At 51.0% G+C, this 19,330-nt stretch overlaps 1 protein-coding gene across 1 annotated transcript in view; it reads right to left on the reverse strand.

Annotated features, from left to right (window-relative positions):
- SEMA4F (ssemaphorin 4F) overlaps positions 1-19,330 on the reverse strand; it is a 189,498-nt gene that overhangs the window by 119,953 nt on the left and 50,215 nt on the right. The window contains exon 2 of the mRNA XM_054030174.1: positions 892-1,043. Within this exon, the coding sequence (XP_053886149.1) occupies positions 892-1,043 (152 nt within the window). The remainder of the gene's footprint in view (positions 1-891; positions 1,044-19,330) is intronic.

Genomic DNA, 19,330 nt, shown 5'->3' on the forward strand with positions numbered 1-19,330 from the left:
TCTTAATAAATGTGCTTGCTTACAAAGATCTGTGTGGTAACGGTGGGCAGCTATGCTATTTAGATCCTCCATTAGGCTCTAATATTGTTAGAACTTCTTGAGCTTCAGCATGTCTGATGGGGCCACTCTCAGTGGGGGTTATGGGGTGGATAATATGATCTGGCTGGGGTCAGTTCCCTGCATCTTCAGTTGACCTACCAGCAAAGTGTGCAGACAGCTCGCCACAGCAATCAGTGCTTGGGTTCAGGCTGTGCAGGCTGGTTGATGAGCCAGTTCACTAAGTGAAACTGCCCTGCTGACCACGATTCTGCCTCATGGACTGTGGAGGAGCAGGCAGCTTGTTTGGCCTCCCTCACTGCAGTGGTGCAGTCCTGTGAGAGCTGTTTGTGCTGCTGGCCAATGGGTCCAGAGTTATGTTGTGCGGTTGTTTGGTTTTAGGCACCTTTGGACTACGCATTTAATTTGCTTTAATCTTAGTCAGTGAGGGAGGGGGTAACTAGCACCCAAGAGCTCATCTCCAAACTCATATCATACCCCCCCCCAACAGCAACAGCCCCGCACACACCTCTACCCCGAGTGAATCATCCCTGCACACCCGCACCCCCTACCCATCTTCACAGCAATGCACCCATGGACAGTGCCACAGAACTCAGTAACCTCCATAAATGTACACAATGCAGGCCTACACCCCCCATCCACATTCCCCGGTCCCTATGACTCCCTGGTTGCATCTCCTGAAATCCACCCCGCCTCAGACACGCATCTCCCCCATTCGAAAGCAGCCCATTTACACACTCACCCTGCCAGCCCAAATAACCTCATGTGTGATCACACCCCACATGCACTCATCCTGCTACAGACCGCCCCAAAGGATTGGGGTCTTGTGCTCACCATTTTGGCAGGCTGGTTGATTGACTCCAAAGGCAGGGCAAAGATGGCGTCCTTGGCTCCCACGTACAGAGTCCTGGTCTGCGGGGCCACCAGGAAGATGCTGTAGTTGGAAATGGCCTCCTGGGAGAAGCGATGAACCATCTGCTGGACTTCTGCAATCAGAGAGCAAGCACACTGTCTGTCCTGGGCATGCAGTAGGCAAGGCCTAACCCAGCACCACCCACGCTGACCAGTGAGAGCCAGGTGAGGGGAATGCACTCCGCTTCAGGATCCACAATTACCCGCTGCTTCAGACCCTGACGGGAAGGGAGTGCACAGTTTTAGCTGCACTCCCCTGCCCCCAGCGCCTGAAAACACGCACGTGCACGGATCAGCGGCATGTCTCACCACTAGGCTGCACTTCTCAGCCTGCCACTGCCCAGAGACCCGGTGAGGCAGATACACAGCACTCACCAGCCTGGTCTGCAATGGCATTTCACCCCTAGCCTCCCTGCCCCTCAGTGGGACGGACGATGTGTTTGCTAATGCAAGCAGGGCTCCCAAGAGTGCTGGCATTTAGCACCGTGCTCTTGAGCACTGATCCAAGCAGGACTTGGCACAGTGGGGACGGTCTGGGGCTGCAGGAGCCTGCCCTGCCCTATGGTATCCCATGCTGCTCCCGCCAGGAAACTGAACAGGTGGTAACAGAGAAATTTTAAAGAAAACCTGGAGTGTAGACACAAATGAAGGGAAAATGCTTAAGACAGTGGGAGATCACTGCAGCTCCCTGTGCAGCAGGAGGGTGCAAGTGGGAGCAGGACAGGCTGCAAGAGACAGCAGCTGACTCACTACATCTAGCTGTTACCGGCTGCAGCTTCCAAGGGGAGCCAGTAGGGGGCGATGAGAGCTCTCCAAGAGAACTGCAGGGGAGCCCAGAACAGCCTTTCCACCGTCCACACTTTGCCAGTGTAACCCCTGTGCTCAACGCCCCTCTGATGACAGGCAGGCCCGGAGAAAGATTTCATCTCCCTTTCGCTACTGCAGCTCCTGTCTGAGCCCAGCACACCAGCAAGCCGCTGCTGCCTCTCACAGTCCCTAGCCATTCTCCTGCCTCCCCTCCCGCATCGCTAGTCTGCATGTGCTCAGACAGCGCCACAAGACCCACTGGTCAGTATGCACAAAGCTGCCTACGTGCTTATGCTGCCCTCCAGCAGCTGAGCAGTTTGCCGGCGGGCATGCTCCTGATCCTGTGGGCATGCTCGGAGCACGCCTCAGACCTGATACCTGTCAGATCCCACAGCAGAAGGGCAGATGCAGGCCACTGAGAAGTAGGGGAGGGCAGCTGGCATCCACACAAAAGCCAGTGGGGGCCCAAGAAAAGTGGGAGAGAGGTATCAAGCGTGAGCACAAGAGAGAGGTGATCTTAACTATTAGGCTAGGGACTACCTACAGGGCTGGCCTGGCTTAGGAGCCTGGGTTTGAGGCGGAGGATCCCAGGTTGAATGAGGCAAGAATCTCTGGGGCCTGTCAGTGCATCAGGTCAGCCATTTAGGTACCCACGTCCCTCTCCTCACTGCTCTCCTAGCTAGCTTAGATGTCTCCCTGCACAGCTTGCTGGCTTCTTATGTACCTCACTCTCCCCAAGCATTGTACAGGATTCCACTAGGCAGCAGGGCACCACGGGACACGGGGGTTGCTGTACCTAGTATTGCAACACTAAAGTACCCCTGAGGAGCAAGGCCCTTGTGGCATCAGAGTGGGGTGCTCCCTGCTGCAGCTGCTGGTCAGCTCCTCCTATGTCAGTTTCTGGCAGGTTCCTCCCAGGAATTTCTCCCCCCAAATTTGCCTGGTTATGGGGGCAGGGTGGCACTGCATCAGGGCCACCCGGGGGGAGGGGCAAATGGGGCAATTTGCCCCAGGCCCCGCAGGGGCCCCGTGAACCCTGGCCGACTCACCCTGGCGGTGGTCTGGGTCTTCGGCGGCAGGCCCTTCACTGGCTCCGGGTCTTCGGCGGCGGGTCCTTCAGTGCTGCCGAAGACGCGGAGCGAGTGAAGGACCCGCCGCCGCCGAAGACACAGCGTGCCGCCCAGTGAGTACAAGCGCCACAGTGGGTGGCGCCTTTTTTTATGTCCACTCCCCCGCTTTGCCCCAGGCCCCCTGAATCCGCTGGGCGACCCTGCACTGCATGGAGGGAGGGATAGCTCAGTGGTTTGAGCATTGGCCTGCTAAACCCAGGGTTGAGAGTTCAATCCTTGAGGGGGCCACTTAGGGATCTGGGGCAAAATTGAAACTTGGTCCTGCTAGTGAAGGCAGGGGGCTGGACTTGATGACCTTTCAAGGTCCCTTCCCGTTTTAGGAGATAAATAAATTAATGGAGATATCCTATTTATGGATCTTAATGTACAAGGAGGGGGATTTCCCCTGCACAGTTCTGGTTCTGAAGGGATGCTGGGTGGCAGGGAAGAGGCAACCCTGGCTAGGTCTCTCCTCCCTCATCCCCCAAGGTGCAGTTACACAGGCTGCAGGATTTACTCTTGCTGCCTTCAGTCAGCATCAAGTACAAAATTCCCCTAAGCTTTTAAAACCAGCCAGACATGTGCCCTAGCTGAGCTCAAAAGCCTTTTGTTTCTCTGTTCTCCCTTTCCTCCCCATCCAGAACTAGCCTCCTCCATCCCTTCACACAACTGGGCCACTGCTGGTGCTGCAAGAGCTTTCTCCTCTGCAGCTCCTGTCCCCTAGTACTCTGCTCTCCATAGCACGTCTCTCTGCCTCACTTACACTTATCTCAAGTCTGCTGAAAATGTCTTTTCTTCCTTGCCAGCACCTCCCCCAGCTTTGCCCTGGTGAGTGATGCTGCCAGGGAGCTGCAGCCAGTACATTTACACCAGTCAGCCACTGTCTTGGATTTAACTGCGTCAAAGGGATAGAGCTGATTTTCACTTTTCCATTAGGAAAGTGGTGGAGGTGCCACCGAGACAGAGCCGGCTCCAGCATTTCTGCCGCCCCAAGCACAAAAAAAAAAAGCCGCGATTGGCGGCAGCAGTTCAGCAGCAGGTCCTTCGCTCCTAGAGGAAGTGAGGGACCTGCCGTCCCTGAATTGCCGCAGGTGCCGCCCCTCTCCCTTAGCCGCCCCAAGCACCTGCACCAACAGGACATTTAAAGCCAGGCTGCACGAAGCCCCGGAGAAGTCACACTGGGTGGAGTGGAGAGATAACAGGCTTAAGTAGTACATTGGAGGAGGATTGCTAGTGACCCCGATATTACGGTTGCCTCACATTATACCCTCTCATTTCAGTTTTATCTGTGACATTAACATTAACTGTGCAGCCATTTCTGAGAACAAGCTTTGGGAACAGGTCAGACTGGTCAGTGCTAACATTTTCTGACCTCCCTCCCTGCCCCCCAAAACAGCTCTATCACCTCCAGGTTTGGCCACAGGAACGTTGTCCTGGGATCAGCATGAAACGCCATCCAGCTTTGGCTGAGTAAGCCAAATCTGCCATTTGCACCAGTTCAACTGCACTGCATGTCCTCTGCCTTACTGCTCAAGGCATGAATCCCTCATTGCACAGCTCGCTGCAGTGAATGAGTCAGGAGTTGCAGGAAGATTAAGGATGGTTTTATGGTTAAGGTACTTGACTGTGGCCCAGCCTAAGCTGGCATTTGACAAAACCTCCCCCTCCCTCATCTTCAATTCACTTTAGGTCCTTTCGCAGTAACGAGAGCACAGAAATGCCACCAACTTGATATCTGATGTCATTGCTTTACAAACACAGACTTCCAGCACATCTCAGGGGAAAATAAAATAAGGAAAAAGCCAGTTAATGAAAGGAAATTACGCTGGGCCCCCAAACAAGATATTTTCTCAAACAATGGGGCTAATGCACTTCATCAAGCTGAACAAACCAGAGTATCAACTCAAATCCACCCCACACAGGAGAGTCTCAGATCAGCACTTTGCTTAATATTCCAGTGGCTGCAAGAGAAGTATTAAATTCCAAATGATTACCTAAGCACACCTGCCCTCACTGCCTGCCAGCAATCTGTATGGGCACATGTGACTTCTCCACAGCAACACAGACTTCTCACCATGCGGGAGCCCAGACAGCTGCTGACTGAACAGGTGTCAAAAACTCCACCTGCCAGATGTGCTGGGACTTGCACCATGATCCAGGCTCTAATCAGCTAAATGTTTTAAGTTAGATTTGAATCTACAGAACGACAGAATTTCATAACCTCACACCCCAAGAATTAGGGCAAAATGACACTACTCCGTAAACACACCCCATAGTCACAGGCTTGAAGAGCTGTGCAGGAGATCAATTGGCCCTCGAACATCACTGCTTTAAATTGTTGTAATTTAATTGTTCATCCTCTGACACATCCTCAATAAATTGCATTACCTTAGCAGAATTTTTGTGGTCGTATTTTGCTAAGAGCGCTGCATAGTTTGCTACTCTAAATTGCAAAGTGGAAGAAGAATACACTTTACGGCCGAAGGAGTCCAGTCTTTTGTTATCTTTGTCTGATGGAGTGGAGCGGAAGTGCTAGTATTTGTTTTTCTGATTGGCAGCGTCAACCACTAGCGAATTGGGTGAGGGGTGTGTAAATAGAAACTCAGAACCCTTAGATGGAACAAAATATTTTCAGTCCAATCTCTTGCTAGTGGGTGTTATTGTGGCTGGGGTCTGCCAAATAGTTTTAGCAGGTTCCATAATGGCCCCATTAATTGGTAGGGCTATTTTGGAGGAGGTTGTAGCTTGCAGGATGTCAGTAAGCTCGTGGTAGGTTTCAGGCATCTCCTCCAGGGTAATCTTGAGCTCTTCTGCTACTCTCTGAAACAACTCTTGAAAGTGAGCGAGATCATCAGTAGTGGGAGGTGGTGGGGCTACCGTGGCGTCTTGGGGTGTTATCGCTATAGAAGAGGTGTGTGGGGCAGTGTCCTCTGTAGGGAGGGTGGCCACTTCAGGTCTTATCTGGGTTTCAGTGTAAGCAGGCAGTGGGGAGGGTCTGACACCTTTCCTCCAGGCGGCCCGTGGAAGACCTGAGTGTAGTGCGGTGTAGATCCATGGACCCCAGTGTGACCATTGCCCCAGGGAGGGGGGGGGGGCGGCATAGATGGTCCCATCCAGGGATTGCAATACCAGTGTGGATAGCCTTGAGGATATGGAGATTGTGCTGAAATGCGTCTCCCAGTTGTGGGTAACTGGCTCTGGGGAGAGTATTGAGAGGAAAACATCTGGTTATCGTATTCCTCTTAGTCTTCCTCCTCCTCCCAGACTCCATTGTAGGGGCTTTGAAGTGGTAGGGGAGTACTGCAGGTAGGGTGCTAAAGGTCCCGTGATAAGCTGGTGCTGAGAAGAGGAGAGTCAGGAGCATGGGACACCCTTAAATCCTCTGGCTGTAAAAGCTGCAGTGGAGCTGAGTGACCAGGAGTCGGTGCCGGTGTAGCTGGTGGAGGCAGAGTCTGCTGAGGCGTCTGCTGGCGCACCAAAGGGTGTCTCGGGGGCGCAAGCTGGCTCCCTGGAGTAGGAGCCCCTGAGGTAGGCACTGCAAGTAAGGCAGGAGACCCCAGGAGGCTCGGTGCTGAAAGCGGCGGCTGAAAAAGCGGCACCGCAGGATCAAAGACCTCTGAGCTGTTCCCCACAGGCCAGTGAAATGGGTGTGCTGGGCTTAGGGGATTTCCCCAGTTCCCTTACCCCTCCTCATGCTGACCTAGCTGTGGGGGCTGCTGCTTGCAACTCAGACAGGAGCATCCAGCTCTGGAGGCCTTGTCCCTGAACCACAATAAACCTCCTCAGCCCCAAAGGTTTGGCTGAACGCCGAGGCCAAGCCCTGGCTCAACCTCCAGCCCTTTGGAGCTTGGCCAAACTGTGCACTCGAGAGGAAACATCCCAGGGGACGCCCAGGCCCCAGGGCTGGATCGTGGCGGTTGGCTCGGCCCATTCTACAAAGCGGAGCCCGTGTGGATCCATCCGAGCTTCCTCCGAGCGGAGGTGCCTGGCGCATGAAAGTGCTGAGTCGTGGAGCCGGAGACAGCAGAGACCGGAGCTGGTTTGAACGGTTTCCCTGAGGAATAGTATCAGGGGGTAGCCGTGTTAGTCTGTATCTACAAAAACAACAAGGAGTCTGGTGGCACCTTAAAGACTAACAGATTTATTTGGGCATAAGCTTTCGTGAGTAAAAACCTCACTTCTTCGGATGCAACTGAGGAATGACTCTTGAGGGGAGAGGAAGCTGGACATTTTTTGTTTTTGCTTTACCTCTGGAGGGTGTCACAGAGGTTTGCTGGCCAGGATCAGAGGCAGGTCTGAGGGAGTTTTCCAGGAGCAGCATCTTAAGCCTGAGCGCCCTGTCCTTGCGGGTCCACGCTTTTAATTTGTTGCAGTGGACGCATTTTTGGGGTACACAAGACTTCCCCAAACAGCATACGCACTGTGAATGTCCATCTAAGATGGGGATGGCATCCTTACAGGAGGCACATCTCTTGAAGCCTGGGGAGCCAGGCATGTCCGAAACCCTCACTCAACTCCTGTAATAGGCCCATAACCTCTGGCTGGGTTACTGGAGTCCTCAAATCTTGAGCTGAAGACTTCAAGGTTACAGAGACTCCACAATACTATAGTTCAAACTAGCAAGTGACCCATGCTGCAGAGAGAGACCAAAAAAACCCAGGGTATCTGCCAATCTGACCTGGGGGGAAATTCCTTCCCGACCGCAAATACAGCAATCAGTTAGACCAGGGGTCGGCAACCTTTCAGAAGTGGGGTGCCAAGTCTTCATTTATTCACTCTAATTTAAGGGTTCGCGTGCCAGTCATTCATTTTAACGTTTTTAGAAGGCCTCTTTCTATAAGTCTATAATATATAACTAAACTATTGTTGTATGTAAAGTAAATAAGGTTTTTAAAATGTTTAAGAAGTTTCATTTAAAATTAAATTAAAATGCAGAGCCCCCCTGGAGCGGTGGCCAGGACCCGGGCAGTGTGAGTGCCACTGAAAATCAGCGGCACGCGTGCCATAGGTTGCCTACCCCTGAATTAGACCCTGAGCATGTGGGCAAAGCCCAACAGTCAGACAGCTGGGCAAGAATTCTCTGTAGTAACTCAGAGCCCTCCCCATCTAGTGTCCCATCGCCGGCCATCAGAGATATTTGTTGCTAGCAGTTGCAGATGGGCCATATGCCAAAGACCTGAGCTTAGTGTGCACTGCAGACAAACCCTTAGAGGCAGAATGAGATAACTCACGTTTGTACAGCAAGACAGCTAACTAGTCCAGCCAATGCCCAGGTAGCTTTTACCTCAATGTAGCTAATCCAAGTCCACCCCAGATTGGTGAGTGGGGGTGTGTGTGTGGGGGGGGGGGGGGGTGTATCGACTTCAACTAGTTAAGTGGTCTCCAACCTTTTAACGCCCAAGATCACTTTTTGAATCTAAGGGCAACCCAAGATCTACCCCGCCCCTTCCCCGAGGCCCCGCCCTGCTCACTCCAACACCCCCCCTTCCCCCGTCGCTCGCTCTCCCCCACCCTCACTCTTTCACTGAGCTGGGGCAGGGGGTTGGGGTTCAGAAGGGGGTGCGGGTTCTGGGCTGGGACCGAGGCGTTCACAATGTGGGAGTGGGCTCTGGGCTGAGATTGGGGCAGGGAGTTGAGATGCAGGAGGGGGTGAGGGGGTGCAAGCTCTAGGAGGGAGTTTGGGTGCAGGAGGGGGCTCCAGGCTGGGGCAGTGTTGGGGTGCAGGAGGGGGTACATGGTGCTGGCTCTGGGAGGGGGGTCAGGGCTGGGAGTGTAGAAGGGGGTTGGGAGTGTAGAAGGGGGTTTGGGGTGCAGAAGAGGATATGGGGTGCTGCATCCAGAAGGGGGCTCAGGGCTGGGGGTTGGGGTGCTGGCTCTGGGAGGGGGCTTAGGGTGGGGGTTGGGGTGTAGGAGAGGGTATGGGGTGCTGGCTCCAGAAGGCGCTCGGGGATAGGGCGTGGCCTCCCGCAGCTCCCAGTCGGCAGTGGGTGCAGCAAGGCTAAGGCAGGCTCCCTGCCTACCCGAGCCCCACACCACTCCCGGAAGGGGCCAACATGCCCCGGGGGGGGGGCAGGGAGCACGTGGCTCCACACGCTGCCCCTCTCTGCAAGCACCGCCCCCGCAGCTCTCCCAGCCAAAGGCAGCTGCAGGGGTGGTGCTTGCAGGCAGGAGCAGAATGCGGAAGGAGACCCCTGCCCCCCACCCGACCCACCCCGCAGGGCTGCGCTGACCACTTCTGGGATTGGCATGGGGCCGAGGTAGGCAGAGAGTCTGCCTTAGCGGCAGCCACACTGCACCCCTGGAGATTGCAATCGACTGGTTGGTGACCACTGAACTAGTTACATAAAGGTAAAAGCTACCTGTGCTGTGTGGGACAAAGTGGGAATTTTCTCTAAGATTTGTATGAATTCTGTATGCACCTCAGCTTGCTTCTGCACTTTGACTGCTCCAAACTGTGTATTTTGACAGTTAGAAACTGCACTGCAAGAATCTTGAAAGTGCCAGGTAGGAAGCGAGCAAGGGATAGGAAAGATGATGTGGCATCTATGAACAATGTCTGTTGGTTTGAACTTCCCCAGTGACCCTGCTCAGTTTGGTCTTGAAGAGGGGAAGAGATGTTAGGAAGCAGGAATTTTCTCTAACATTTTTATTAATCCTATGTGCGCCTCAGTTTCCCCCTATACTTTACATGGCTACCTAATGCGGGGGGATTAACTTTGCTCTCAGGGCAGGCTAAGAGGAATGAATAGTGTTGTTAAGAAGGGAAGCTGAGCACAGACCCCAGCTAGAGAGCAAAGGGCTTAGCCCTGCTCTACACTAGGAAATTAGGTTGGTATAACTGCATTGCTCAGGGGTGTGAAAAATCCACACACACCACACACCCCCGAACGATGCAGTTAAACAGACCTAACTCCCAGTGTAAAGCGCACTGTGTTGTTGGGAGAATTCTCCCGTCAACCTAGCTCCCGCTTCTCAGAGAGGTGGGTTAACTACAGCAATGGCAGAAGCCCTCCCTCCGGCGTAGTAGTATCTTCACTGAAGCACTGCAGTGGCGCAGCTGCAGCATTTTAAGTGTAGACGAGCCCTCCAAGGTGGGGCATTAGACATGGGCTCTGGAAGAAGCCTGGGCTCTCTGACTGAGGAAGGAAGCCAGAGAGACAGAGACAGAAAATGGAGTTCCCCACAGCTTGGCTAGTGACCTGTGGCTTGAGCAGACTGGACGATATTTAACCTCTAGGTCTCTGTGCTAACCTGAGGATTGTGTCCACTTGACTAATAAATCGTACTCAGTTTTAAAAACTGCAAATATCTGCTAGGTGCACTAGTCTATATCAGGAGTCTAGCTCAGCTCGACTCGCTGGGCAGAGCTCACAGGGTGAAGCAGGAGCATTGGAAGCCAGAGGCTCAGTCTAGGAGGAGGTGAGGCTGGGGAACTGCCCTGAACAGTAGTGGGGGGGAGAGGGATAGCTCAGTGGTTTAAGCATTAGCCTGCTAAACCCAGGGCTGTGAGTTCAATCCTTGAGGGGGCCACTTAGGGATCTGGGGCAAAAATCTGTCTGAGGATTGGTCCTACTTTGAGCAGGGGGTTGGACTAGATACCTCCTGAGGTCCCTTCCAACCCTGGTATTCTAGGATTCAAAGGGATTCCTCCAAGAGGCTGTTCCAAAGCTGGTGTGTAGCACTAATCCAGTGGATTGGTGACCGTATATTTCACTAGGACTCAGTGGCCTGGCCCCTGCATAAGACAGATGCTATCTGCAGGGACGCCTCTCTAACCAGTCACATGAGAAGTCGGGAAGGGCAGCAAACAGGTAGTAGCTCAAGCCTCGAGCGAGAAGCTGCAAGTCTAGGCACTCACTTAATCTGACAAGGAGCCACCAGTGAATTCTCTCAGCAATGGGGCAAGCGTCAGGATGACAAACCTTCTCCTCAGGGCTCCTCCCACACTTCAAAACAAGCAGCAGATTTTAAACTAGCCCCCAGCACATCTACCACACCCTCCCAGGCTCTCCAGCCCAGGCTCTCTCAACATAATAGATGAATCCCATAGGTTGTCTCTACAGGAAGCAATCATATCTCCAGGCAAAGTAGGGCGTTAGCACCTTTATTGCATTTAGGAATAGCAGTTTAGTTATCACAGAGAAAATTCCCTGATCAGCAGAAAAGTTATCACACCAAAGCCTTATGAGCCCACTGCCGTGCTGGGAAGACTGGTTCCTGCTAAGTAACTGCCATAGGCTGGGGGTTACAAACATGGGGAGAAGGTAAATGTAGCCACCTAGGGTTTTATAAAGACACGCTCCCACCAACAAATCCAAACACGTCCCAAAAGAAGAGCCAAAGTCACAATAGACTAGTGTTCTGATTTCTAATTTCCACACAAGGTGCACAGGTTTGTTTTAATTAGGGTTACCATATGTCCTCTTTTTCCCGGACATGTCCGGCTTTTCGGCAGTCAAACCCCCGTCCGGGGGGAATTGCCAAAAAGCCGAACATGTCCGGGAAAATGGCGGCTCTGCTCCTCCCCGACTCTTCGGCTCTGTTTAAGAGCCGGGCTGCCCGAACGCTACCGGCTTTGGGCAGCCCCGTGCCTCCAGACCCTGCGCTGCCGGAGCCCGGGAGGGGAAGTGCCGGGCTGGGGGCGCAGGGTCTGGAGGCACGGGGGCTGCCCGAAGCCGGTAACACTCGGGCAGCCCGGCTCTTAAACAGAGCCGAAGAGGAGCAGAGCCTCCAGCCCCCGGGGCTCCGTGTAACTGACCCAGTGTCAGTTACACAGAGCCAAAGAGGAGCAAAGCCTCCAGCCCCCGGGCTCTGTGTAACTGACACAGTGTCAGTTACACAGAGCCCCAGCCGCTGGAGGCTCTGTTTAAGAGCCGGGCTGCCCGAGAGCTACCGGCTTCGGGCAGGCCCCTTGCCTCCGGACCCTGCGCCCCCAGCCGGGCACTTCCCCTCCCGGGCTCCGGTGGCGCAGGGTCCGGAGGCATGGGGGCTGCCCGAAGCCGGTAGCGCTGGGGCAGCCCGGCTCTTAAACAGAGCCGAAGAGGAGCAGAGCCTCCAGCTGCGGGGGCTCTGCTCCTCTTCGGCTCTGTGTAACTTATACAGTGTACGTTACGCAGAGCCGCCGGAGCCCCGGTGGGGAAGTGCCCGGCTGGGGGCGCAGGGTCTGGAGGCATAGGGGCTGCCCAAAGCCCGAGCGCTACCGGCTTCACGGTTTGCTGGGCAGCCTCCAGACCCTGCGCCCCTGGCTGGGCGCTTCCCCTCCCGGGCTCCAGCTGCGCTGGGGAAGCGCCGGCTGGGGGCGCAGGGTCTGGGGGCTGCCCGGCAAACCCTGAAGCCGGTAGCACTGGGGCAGCCCTTTCCCCCTGGCTGGGAGTGGGAGGGAGGAGGGGGTGGAGTTAGGGTGGGGAATGGGTGGAGTTGGGGCGGGGCTAGGGGTGGGGGAATGGGCGGGGCCATGGCCCGTGGAGGGTCCTCTTTTTTTATTTATGAGATATGGTAACCCTAGTTTTAATACCATCATTATAATTATGCAGGAGCAGTACCAACTCAGAGTTGAAGCAGGGTTTCTGTTTAAAGCCAAACTGTGAAACCTCCAGATAAATTATTTAAATCAGGCAAACTGGTATGGCAGTTTAGGACCTAGGACAAAGTGGTCATTTGGTCAAGGGGTTCCCAAGATACAGCCCTGGCCTCACAGGATCAAAGCAGGTGCACTACTACCCACTCAAATCTTCTAGTGAGCAGTGTCCATTAGGGCCCACTTGCCCCTCTGTCCCCCCATGCCACAGAGGGACATAAGAACATTAAGAATGGCCATATTTGGTCAGACCAAAGGTCCATCTAGCCCAGTATGCGGTCTTCCAACAGTGGCCCGTGCCAGGTGCTTCAGAGAGAATGAACAGAACAGGGAATCAACAAGGGAGCTTAAGAGTATGAAAGTGGGAATGGCCTAATAACCTTCAGTGACTTCTGTTAATTTGGGAATTCCTCACCCCAGCCAATGAAGAAACAAAGAAGATGGGCAGGGAATGAGCACAAACATGCTCATCTCAAAGGACTCTAGTTACTGGGAAGTAACCTTCACTACTACTTTTCGTGACCTCCGCATCTTCTGGCTCGTGGGAGTTTAGCCAGCAATACCACCCCCAGGAAGATGGTCGGAGTTGTTCTAGGTGAATAGCAGAACTGCCAAAACAAGCAGCAGCTTTGCATGGCAGACGACAAGTTTTAGAAGTGACTGTCCCTTCCCCTCTCCTGAATTACTGAAAAAGGTGACTGAAAGCATAGACAGGGCTGCAAGTAGCAGCCACGCACCACTCTGTGATGAAGTGGGAGGACTGCTACGGGAACTGAGAATATGGAAATCTTAGTGGTTGGACAGCCTTGGAGCTGTGCTGAATGGATCCCTGCTCTCCCCCAAAGGGCTAGGAACTTGTGGATAGATAAACCTGGGGGCCTGTGGGCATCCAAAGTATGGACTCTGCCTCCCTGAGTGTGACGGGCCTGGGGAAATGCACACAGGCTAGTGGCCTGAGGGAGAGCAATCAAAGACTTTTTGGGACAGCAGTTAGGGTGAGGATGCAGAGGGAACAATATTATCTGTAACCAATATGGTGTATGAAGAACTGCATCCTAATCCTAATCCCTGTCTCAAGAGGTCTCTGATTTCTCTCTCTTTCAGGCCACCAGCCTGTGTGAATTCCCCCAGTGTATTTTCATAGCAAAGAACTATCATAAGTAGCCTTAGCAATACATGGAAGAATCTTTTAAAAAACCTGGTTACTTAGAATCATAGAATATCAGGGTTGGAAGGGACCTCAAGAGGTCATCTAGTCCAACCCCCTGCTCAAAGCAGGACCAATTCCCAGCTAAATCATCCCAGCCAGGGCTTTGTCACGCCGGGCCTTAAAAACCTCCAAGGAAGGAGACTCCACCACCTCCCTAGGTAACGCATTCCAGTGTTTCACCACCCTCCTAGTGAAATAGTTTTTCCTGATATCCAACCTGGACCTCCCCCACTGCAACTTGAGACCATTGCTCCTTGTTCTGTCATCTGCCACCACTGAGAACAGCCGAGCTCCATCCTCTTTGGAACCCCCCTTCAGGTAGTTGAAGGCTGCTATCAAATCCCCCCTCATTCTTCTCTTCTGGAGACTAAACAATCCCAGTTCTCTCAGCCTCTCCTCATAAGTCATGTGCTCCAGACCTCTAATCATTTTTGTTGCTCTCCGCTGGACTCTTTCCAATTTTTCCACATCCTTCTTGTAGTGTGGGACCCAAAACTGGACACAGTATTCCAGATGAGGCCTCACCAATGTCGAATAAAGGGGAACGATCACGTTCCTCGATCTGCTGGCAATGCCCCTACTTATACAGCCCAAAATGCCGTTAGCCTTCTTGGCAACAAGAGCACACTGTTGACTCATATCCAGCTTCTCGTCCACTGTGACCCCTAGGTCCTTTTCTGCAGAACTGCTACCTAGCCATTCGGTCCCTAGTCTGTAGCAGTGCATGGGATTCTTCCGTCCTAAGTGCAGAACTCTGCACTTGTCCTTGTTGAACCTCATCAGGTTTTTTTCGGCCCAATCCTCTAATTTTGTCTAGGTCCCTCTGTATCCGATCCCTACCCTCTAGTGTATCTACCACGCCTCCTAGTTTAGTGTCATCTGCAAACTTGCTGAGAGTGCAGTCCACACCATCCTCCAGATCATTAATAAAGATATTAAACAAAACTGGCCCCAGGACCGACCCTTGGGGCACTCCGCTTGAAACCGGCTGCCAATGTGACGATGACCTATCACCTGTTCAGAGGGTGGAAAGCTGCAATGCAGCCAAATGCACCCCAACAGAACAGACACTAACATTTATAAAGGTTAAGGCCAGAAGGGACTATTAAATGTATCTGATCTCCTGTATATCACAGGCCACTACATTTCACCCAGTTGCACCTGAAGTGAGCCCAATAATTTGTGTCTGACTAAAGCACAACTCGCATTTCACTAAACAATCTGTTCCAGAAAGGCAACCAGGTGTGATTCAAAGACCTCAGGAGATTGAGAATCCATCACTCCACCTGGCAACTTGTCCCAATGGCTCATCACCCCCTTGTTAATTCATGCCTTATTTCTAATTGGAGTTTGTCTGGCTTCAGCTTCCATCCAATACTTCTCGTTCTTCCTTTCTCCATTAGATGAAAGAGTTTTATACCTGGTATTTTCTCCCTGTGAAGGTACTTGCACACCATGATCAAATCATCTCTCAATCTTTTTGATAAACTAAAGAGATTGAACTCTTTAAATCTCATTGAAAGGCATCTCCGTCCTGTCCTCGAATCATTTTGTGACTTTTCTGCACTCTCCAATTTTTCAACATCCTTTTTAAAAATGTTGACACCAGAACTGGATGCAGTATTCCAGTACTGGTCTCATCAATGCGGGATACAGAGGTAAAAATCACCTACCTTTCCCTGCTTACTTCCCCTGTTTAGACAGCCAAGAATCACACTAACCCTTTTTGTCACAGCATCACACTGGCAGCTCCTCTTGGGTTGCTTGTCCACTATGACCCCTAGATCCTTTTCAGAGTCCTTACTTTCCAGGATACAGTCCCCTAGTCTATAGGTTTGGCCGGCACTTCTTGTTCCTAGATGAATGATTGCATTAGGCTGTACTAAACACAATTTATTTGAATGGACCCAGTTTACCAAGTGATCCGGATCGCTCCATATAACAGACTTGTCCTCATTATATATCACCCTGCCAATTGTTGTGTCATCCACTATTTTATCAGCAGTGATTTTACATTTACTTCTAGATCAATGATAAAAATATTGAATAGCACTGGGCCTAGAACTGATCCCTGTGGAACACCACTAGAAACACTCCCATTCAGTGATTTCCCAGGGGCAGTTAGCTAGTTCTTGAGCCTTTGATGTGTGCGCTACTGATAGTGTACAGGGCTAATTTTTTAATAAGAACATTGTGCTGTACTAAGCCAAACACCTTACAAAAGTGTAAGTATATTGTTCCTAGAGTACTGACCAGTCTGGCTCTAAGAATCCCAAGCAATGGGGCTTCCACCCTTCCCTTGGGGAGACTGTTCCACAGCTGGATACTGTTCACTGTTGGGATGTTTTTCCCTGATATTCAACCTAAATTTTCCCTTTCCTAGTTTCATCCCATTAGGCCTATATTATGTATCATCCTAAATAATTCCTCCTCATCTTCAGCAATTACACTCTTCAGACAGTTCCAGACTTATTGTGTACTCGATTTAACCAAACCAGACGCATTCAGCTCTTTGAATCCTTCCAGCTCCCTGAATTTATTATTATTGTTTTTTCTTTGAACTCCGTCCAATTTCTCAGTATCTTTCTGGTGAGTTACAATAATACTCCCAGTGCAGTCAGACCAGAGCCATATTAAGAGACCCTCTTCCCTGCTTCACAACATGATAAAACAAGAGAACATGATTAAAGAATATAGTTTAATAAAATGGCAACAGAAGTCACTAGTAAAATCAGGCTCACGCTGTTTGTGGGGTTGGGACCCATTAGTCTGCTCTGCCAAAGATTATGAGACATCCTCATTAAACCTAACATCATGCATTAAACCATTAAACTTAACATCATGCATTATAAATGGAGAGAGACAGAGAGATCAGTAAGACATACCGAAAATGTCAAGTCCTTTCCCATTGGTAAATGTGGGATAGGAACGAAAGGGAGATTTTTCAGATCCCCATGCAGATGATAGACTAGGATCACATTCATGACACGGTAGGATCCAAACAAACGCAAACCACATGCCAGCTGGTGCACCTGCTGTCACTTTACGCTTCCCTCAGTGCTGAGGGATATGTACCCAGATGGATGGTTTGCCCATGAACTGTACTTGGGATAAGCCTCTCCTGTCTCCCCTTTCACACTTTCTTCTGGTCTAGCTTCTTGCACTCTCTGCCCCAGAGTTGGGGGCTTACCATGTAATAAGTACTTCTTTGTTCACCAGTTCTGCTTTTAAAGGTCTGCTCTTCTTTTTATTTTGCCCAGTGGCTCGAAATATGCTCTTGACAGTCCCCTGCCTCCACACACCCCAGCAAGGAAGCCTCAGGCCTTCTCTAAAACTGCAGACATGGTCTCCATAGTTCCAGTTGGAACTACAATCTCGTAGCATTACTGCTAAGAAAGTAGGGTACCAATCCTTCCTGAACTCTGGAGGGATGCCTCTGCGAGCTAATTAGTTGACTTCTGAAGTGTTTGTTTAAATTACATGCCATTATAATGGGTGAGAAACTTTAAAGGAAAACAGCAACCAGCATCTCTAGATTACTTAGATGTTTTCAGACCTACCCTTTGATGAACTTTTATCCTTGTGGCTCAGTTCAAAGCCTTCTTGCGTGGAAGGCCATGGGTTCAAATTTGTTCCAGCAGGCGACTTTCATGCCCCACCCTGAGTCTTCAGGAGCTGCTACTGCACTGATATAGGATCTGTCACCAATATATACTGTGACAAAGTTCTGTCCTTGACTCCGTGTGTCCTGAGATTCCTGATGGATTTTGCTAGCCTCAGAGGCTCACTGTGACCCTCCACATAGCCCTTCTCTCTCTAGAGGCAAGGGTCACAGTCTGTTGAGCCATTTTCATCATAAGCCAGCAAGGGAGGGGAGGACAAACAACCCTCCCTCACACAGTCTCTGTTGTCTCTCAGTATCAGTGATTAATCAGGGAGGGGAGGGGAGGGGGGGAACCCGGGCCCGCCCTCTACTCCGGGCTCCAGCTCAGGACCCTAACTTAGCAGCTATGGAAGCTGACTTTTTGGAAGTAGAGCATGTACAATTCCCTGGGCTACTTCCCCACAGCAGCCCTCACTCAATATCTTCTTCACAATTACCTCAGGGCCTCCCTCCTTGCACCTGATATGGATTCATACCACTTCGTTCCTCCAACAGCACAGCTCTCTCCTATAGCTCCTGACACCCACCCCGCACTGACTAACCGGGAGGCTTTTAACTTGTTCCAGCCAGTCTTTGATTGGCTTCAGGTGTGCCAACCAATCTAGCTGTCTCTCCTGCCTTCTAGAAGGATCTTAATTGGCCCCAGGTGTCTTCATTAACCTGGAGCAACTGCCATTTGGTTACCATGGTACCAGGGATTTGTTTAGCCTGGGGCTAACATACCTGTTCCTCACTACTTTACTGTAGCCATCTGGCCTTGCCCCATCACATAACCCCTTCCATCTTATTTTCTTCTCTCCCTCTCAGCCACTACAACGTTTCCTCCCCTAGGCTCCTGCCTCAAAGCAGCGCTGAAGGATCACACCAGCTCTGTTTCAGAACGGGAAATGGTGCCAAAGCAGCAGATTCCTTTCTTGTGGTCATATTACATCTACGACAAGACCTACTTTCCATAAACTCCTACTAATTGGCATTAATAATGCTGCCACCCTCTAATTCTCTACTGAGAGCACCTCATGGCAGCTTATCCATGTTTTGGCCAGAATAATGTCAGGCTAACTGGCCTATAGTTACAGGGGTCTTCCCACTTGCCCATTTGGAATATCAGCACAAGAGCACTCTTCCAATCTTCTGGGATTCTCCTTGTATTCCAAGTTTTACTCAGTCACTTAAAACAAAAAGACTTTGGGTATAAGTTACCCTGGCAGGCTAGTTTAATATGTTTATCCCTAGCAGATGTTGTTTAAGATCCTCAGTTACTAATGGACTGGAAAGTACTTCATCATCCTTATGTAATATGAGATCATCCTGCTTCTTTCCAACAGCAGAACAGAAATATTTATTGGACACTTCTGCCTTTTCTGCAGCATAATTAACAATACCATGTCTGACATTATTGACTTGAACTGTGACCGTATAGATCATTGTTGCAACCGAGGTCTTATAGTTGCACCAAATCTTGTACAAAGGAGGTCAAGTAAGGTGTCTATAGAAAGGTTGCAATTTGCTGGTTATGATTATGCTGTCTGTATCTGTGTATCATTTTTGTATTTGCAGTTATGAACATTGGCTATGTACTTGTATCTCAATGTGTTTGATACTAAGTAGCCTCAGTGAAGCTTCTTGAGAATGGGCACTTACTCAGAATAGTCCTATCAAGAAACACTTAACTGACAGGTTTCATATGCATCCGAAGAAGTGGGCTGTAGTCCACGAAAGCTTATGCTCTAATAAATTTGTTAGTCTCTAAGGTGCCACAAGTACTCCTGTTCTTTTTACTTAACTGACAATGGACTTTGGGAGATGCCAATCCACATCTGAGCTTTCCTGGGAACATTCAAACAAACCTATAAACAATGGCGTCGGACTGCAAAAAGCTGACTCATTCATGGACACGTGACTTGCTCAGGTGGCTACAAACTCCATCTTGTTGCTGTGATTTTGCACAGAAGAACAAAGGGGTTTCCACCCATCTGAGAGAGAATATAAAAGGC

The sequence above is a fragment of the Malaclemys terrapin genome, chromosome 5, assembly GCF_027887155.1.
Source record: "Malaclemys terrapin pileata isolate rMalTer1 chromosome 5, rMalTer1.hap1, whole genome shotgun sequence".
Lineage (NCBI taxonomy): Eukaryota > Metazoa > Chordata > Testudines > Emydidae > Malaclemys > Malaclemys terrapin.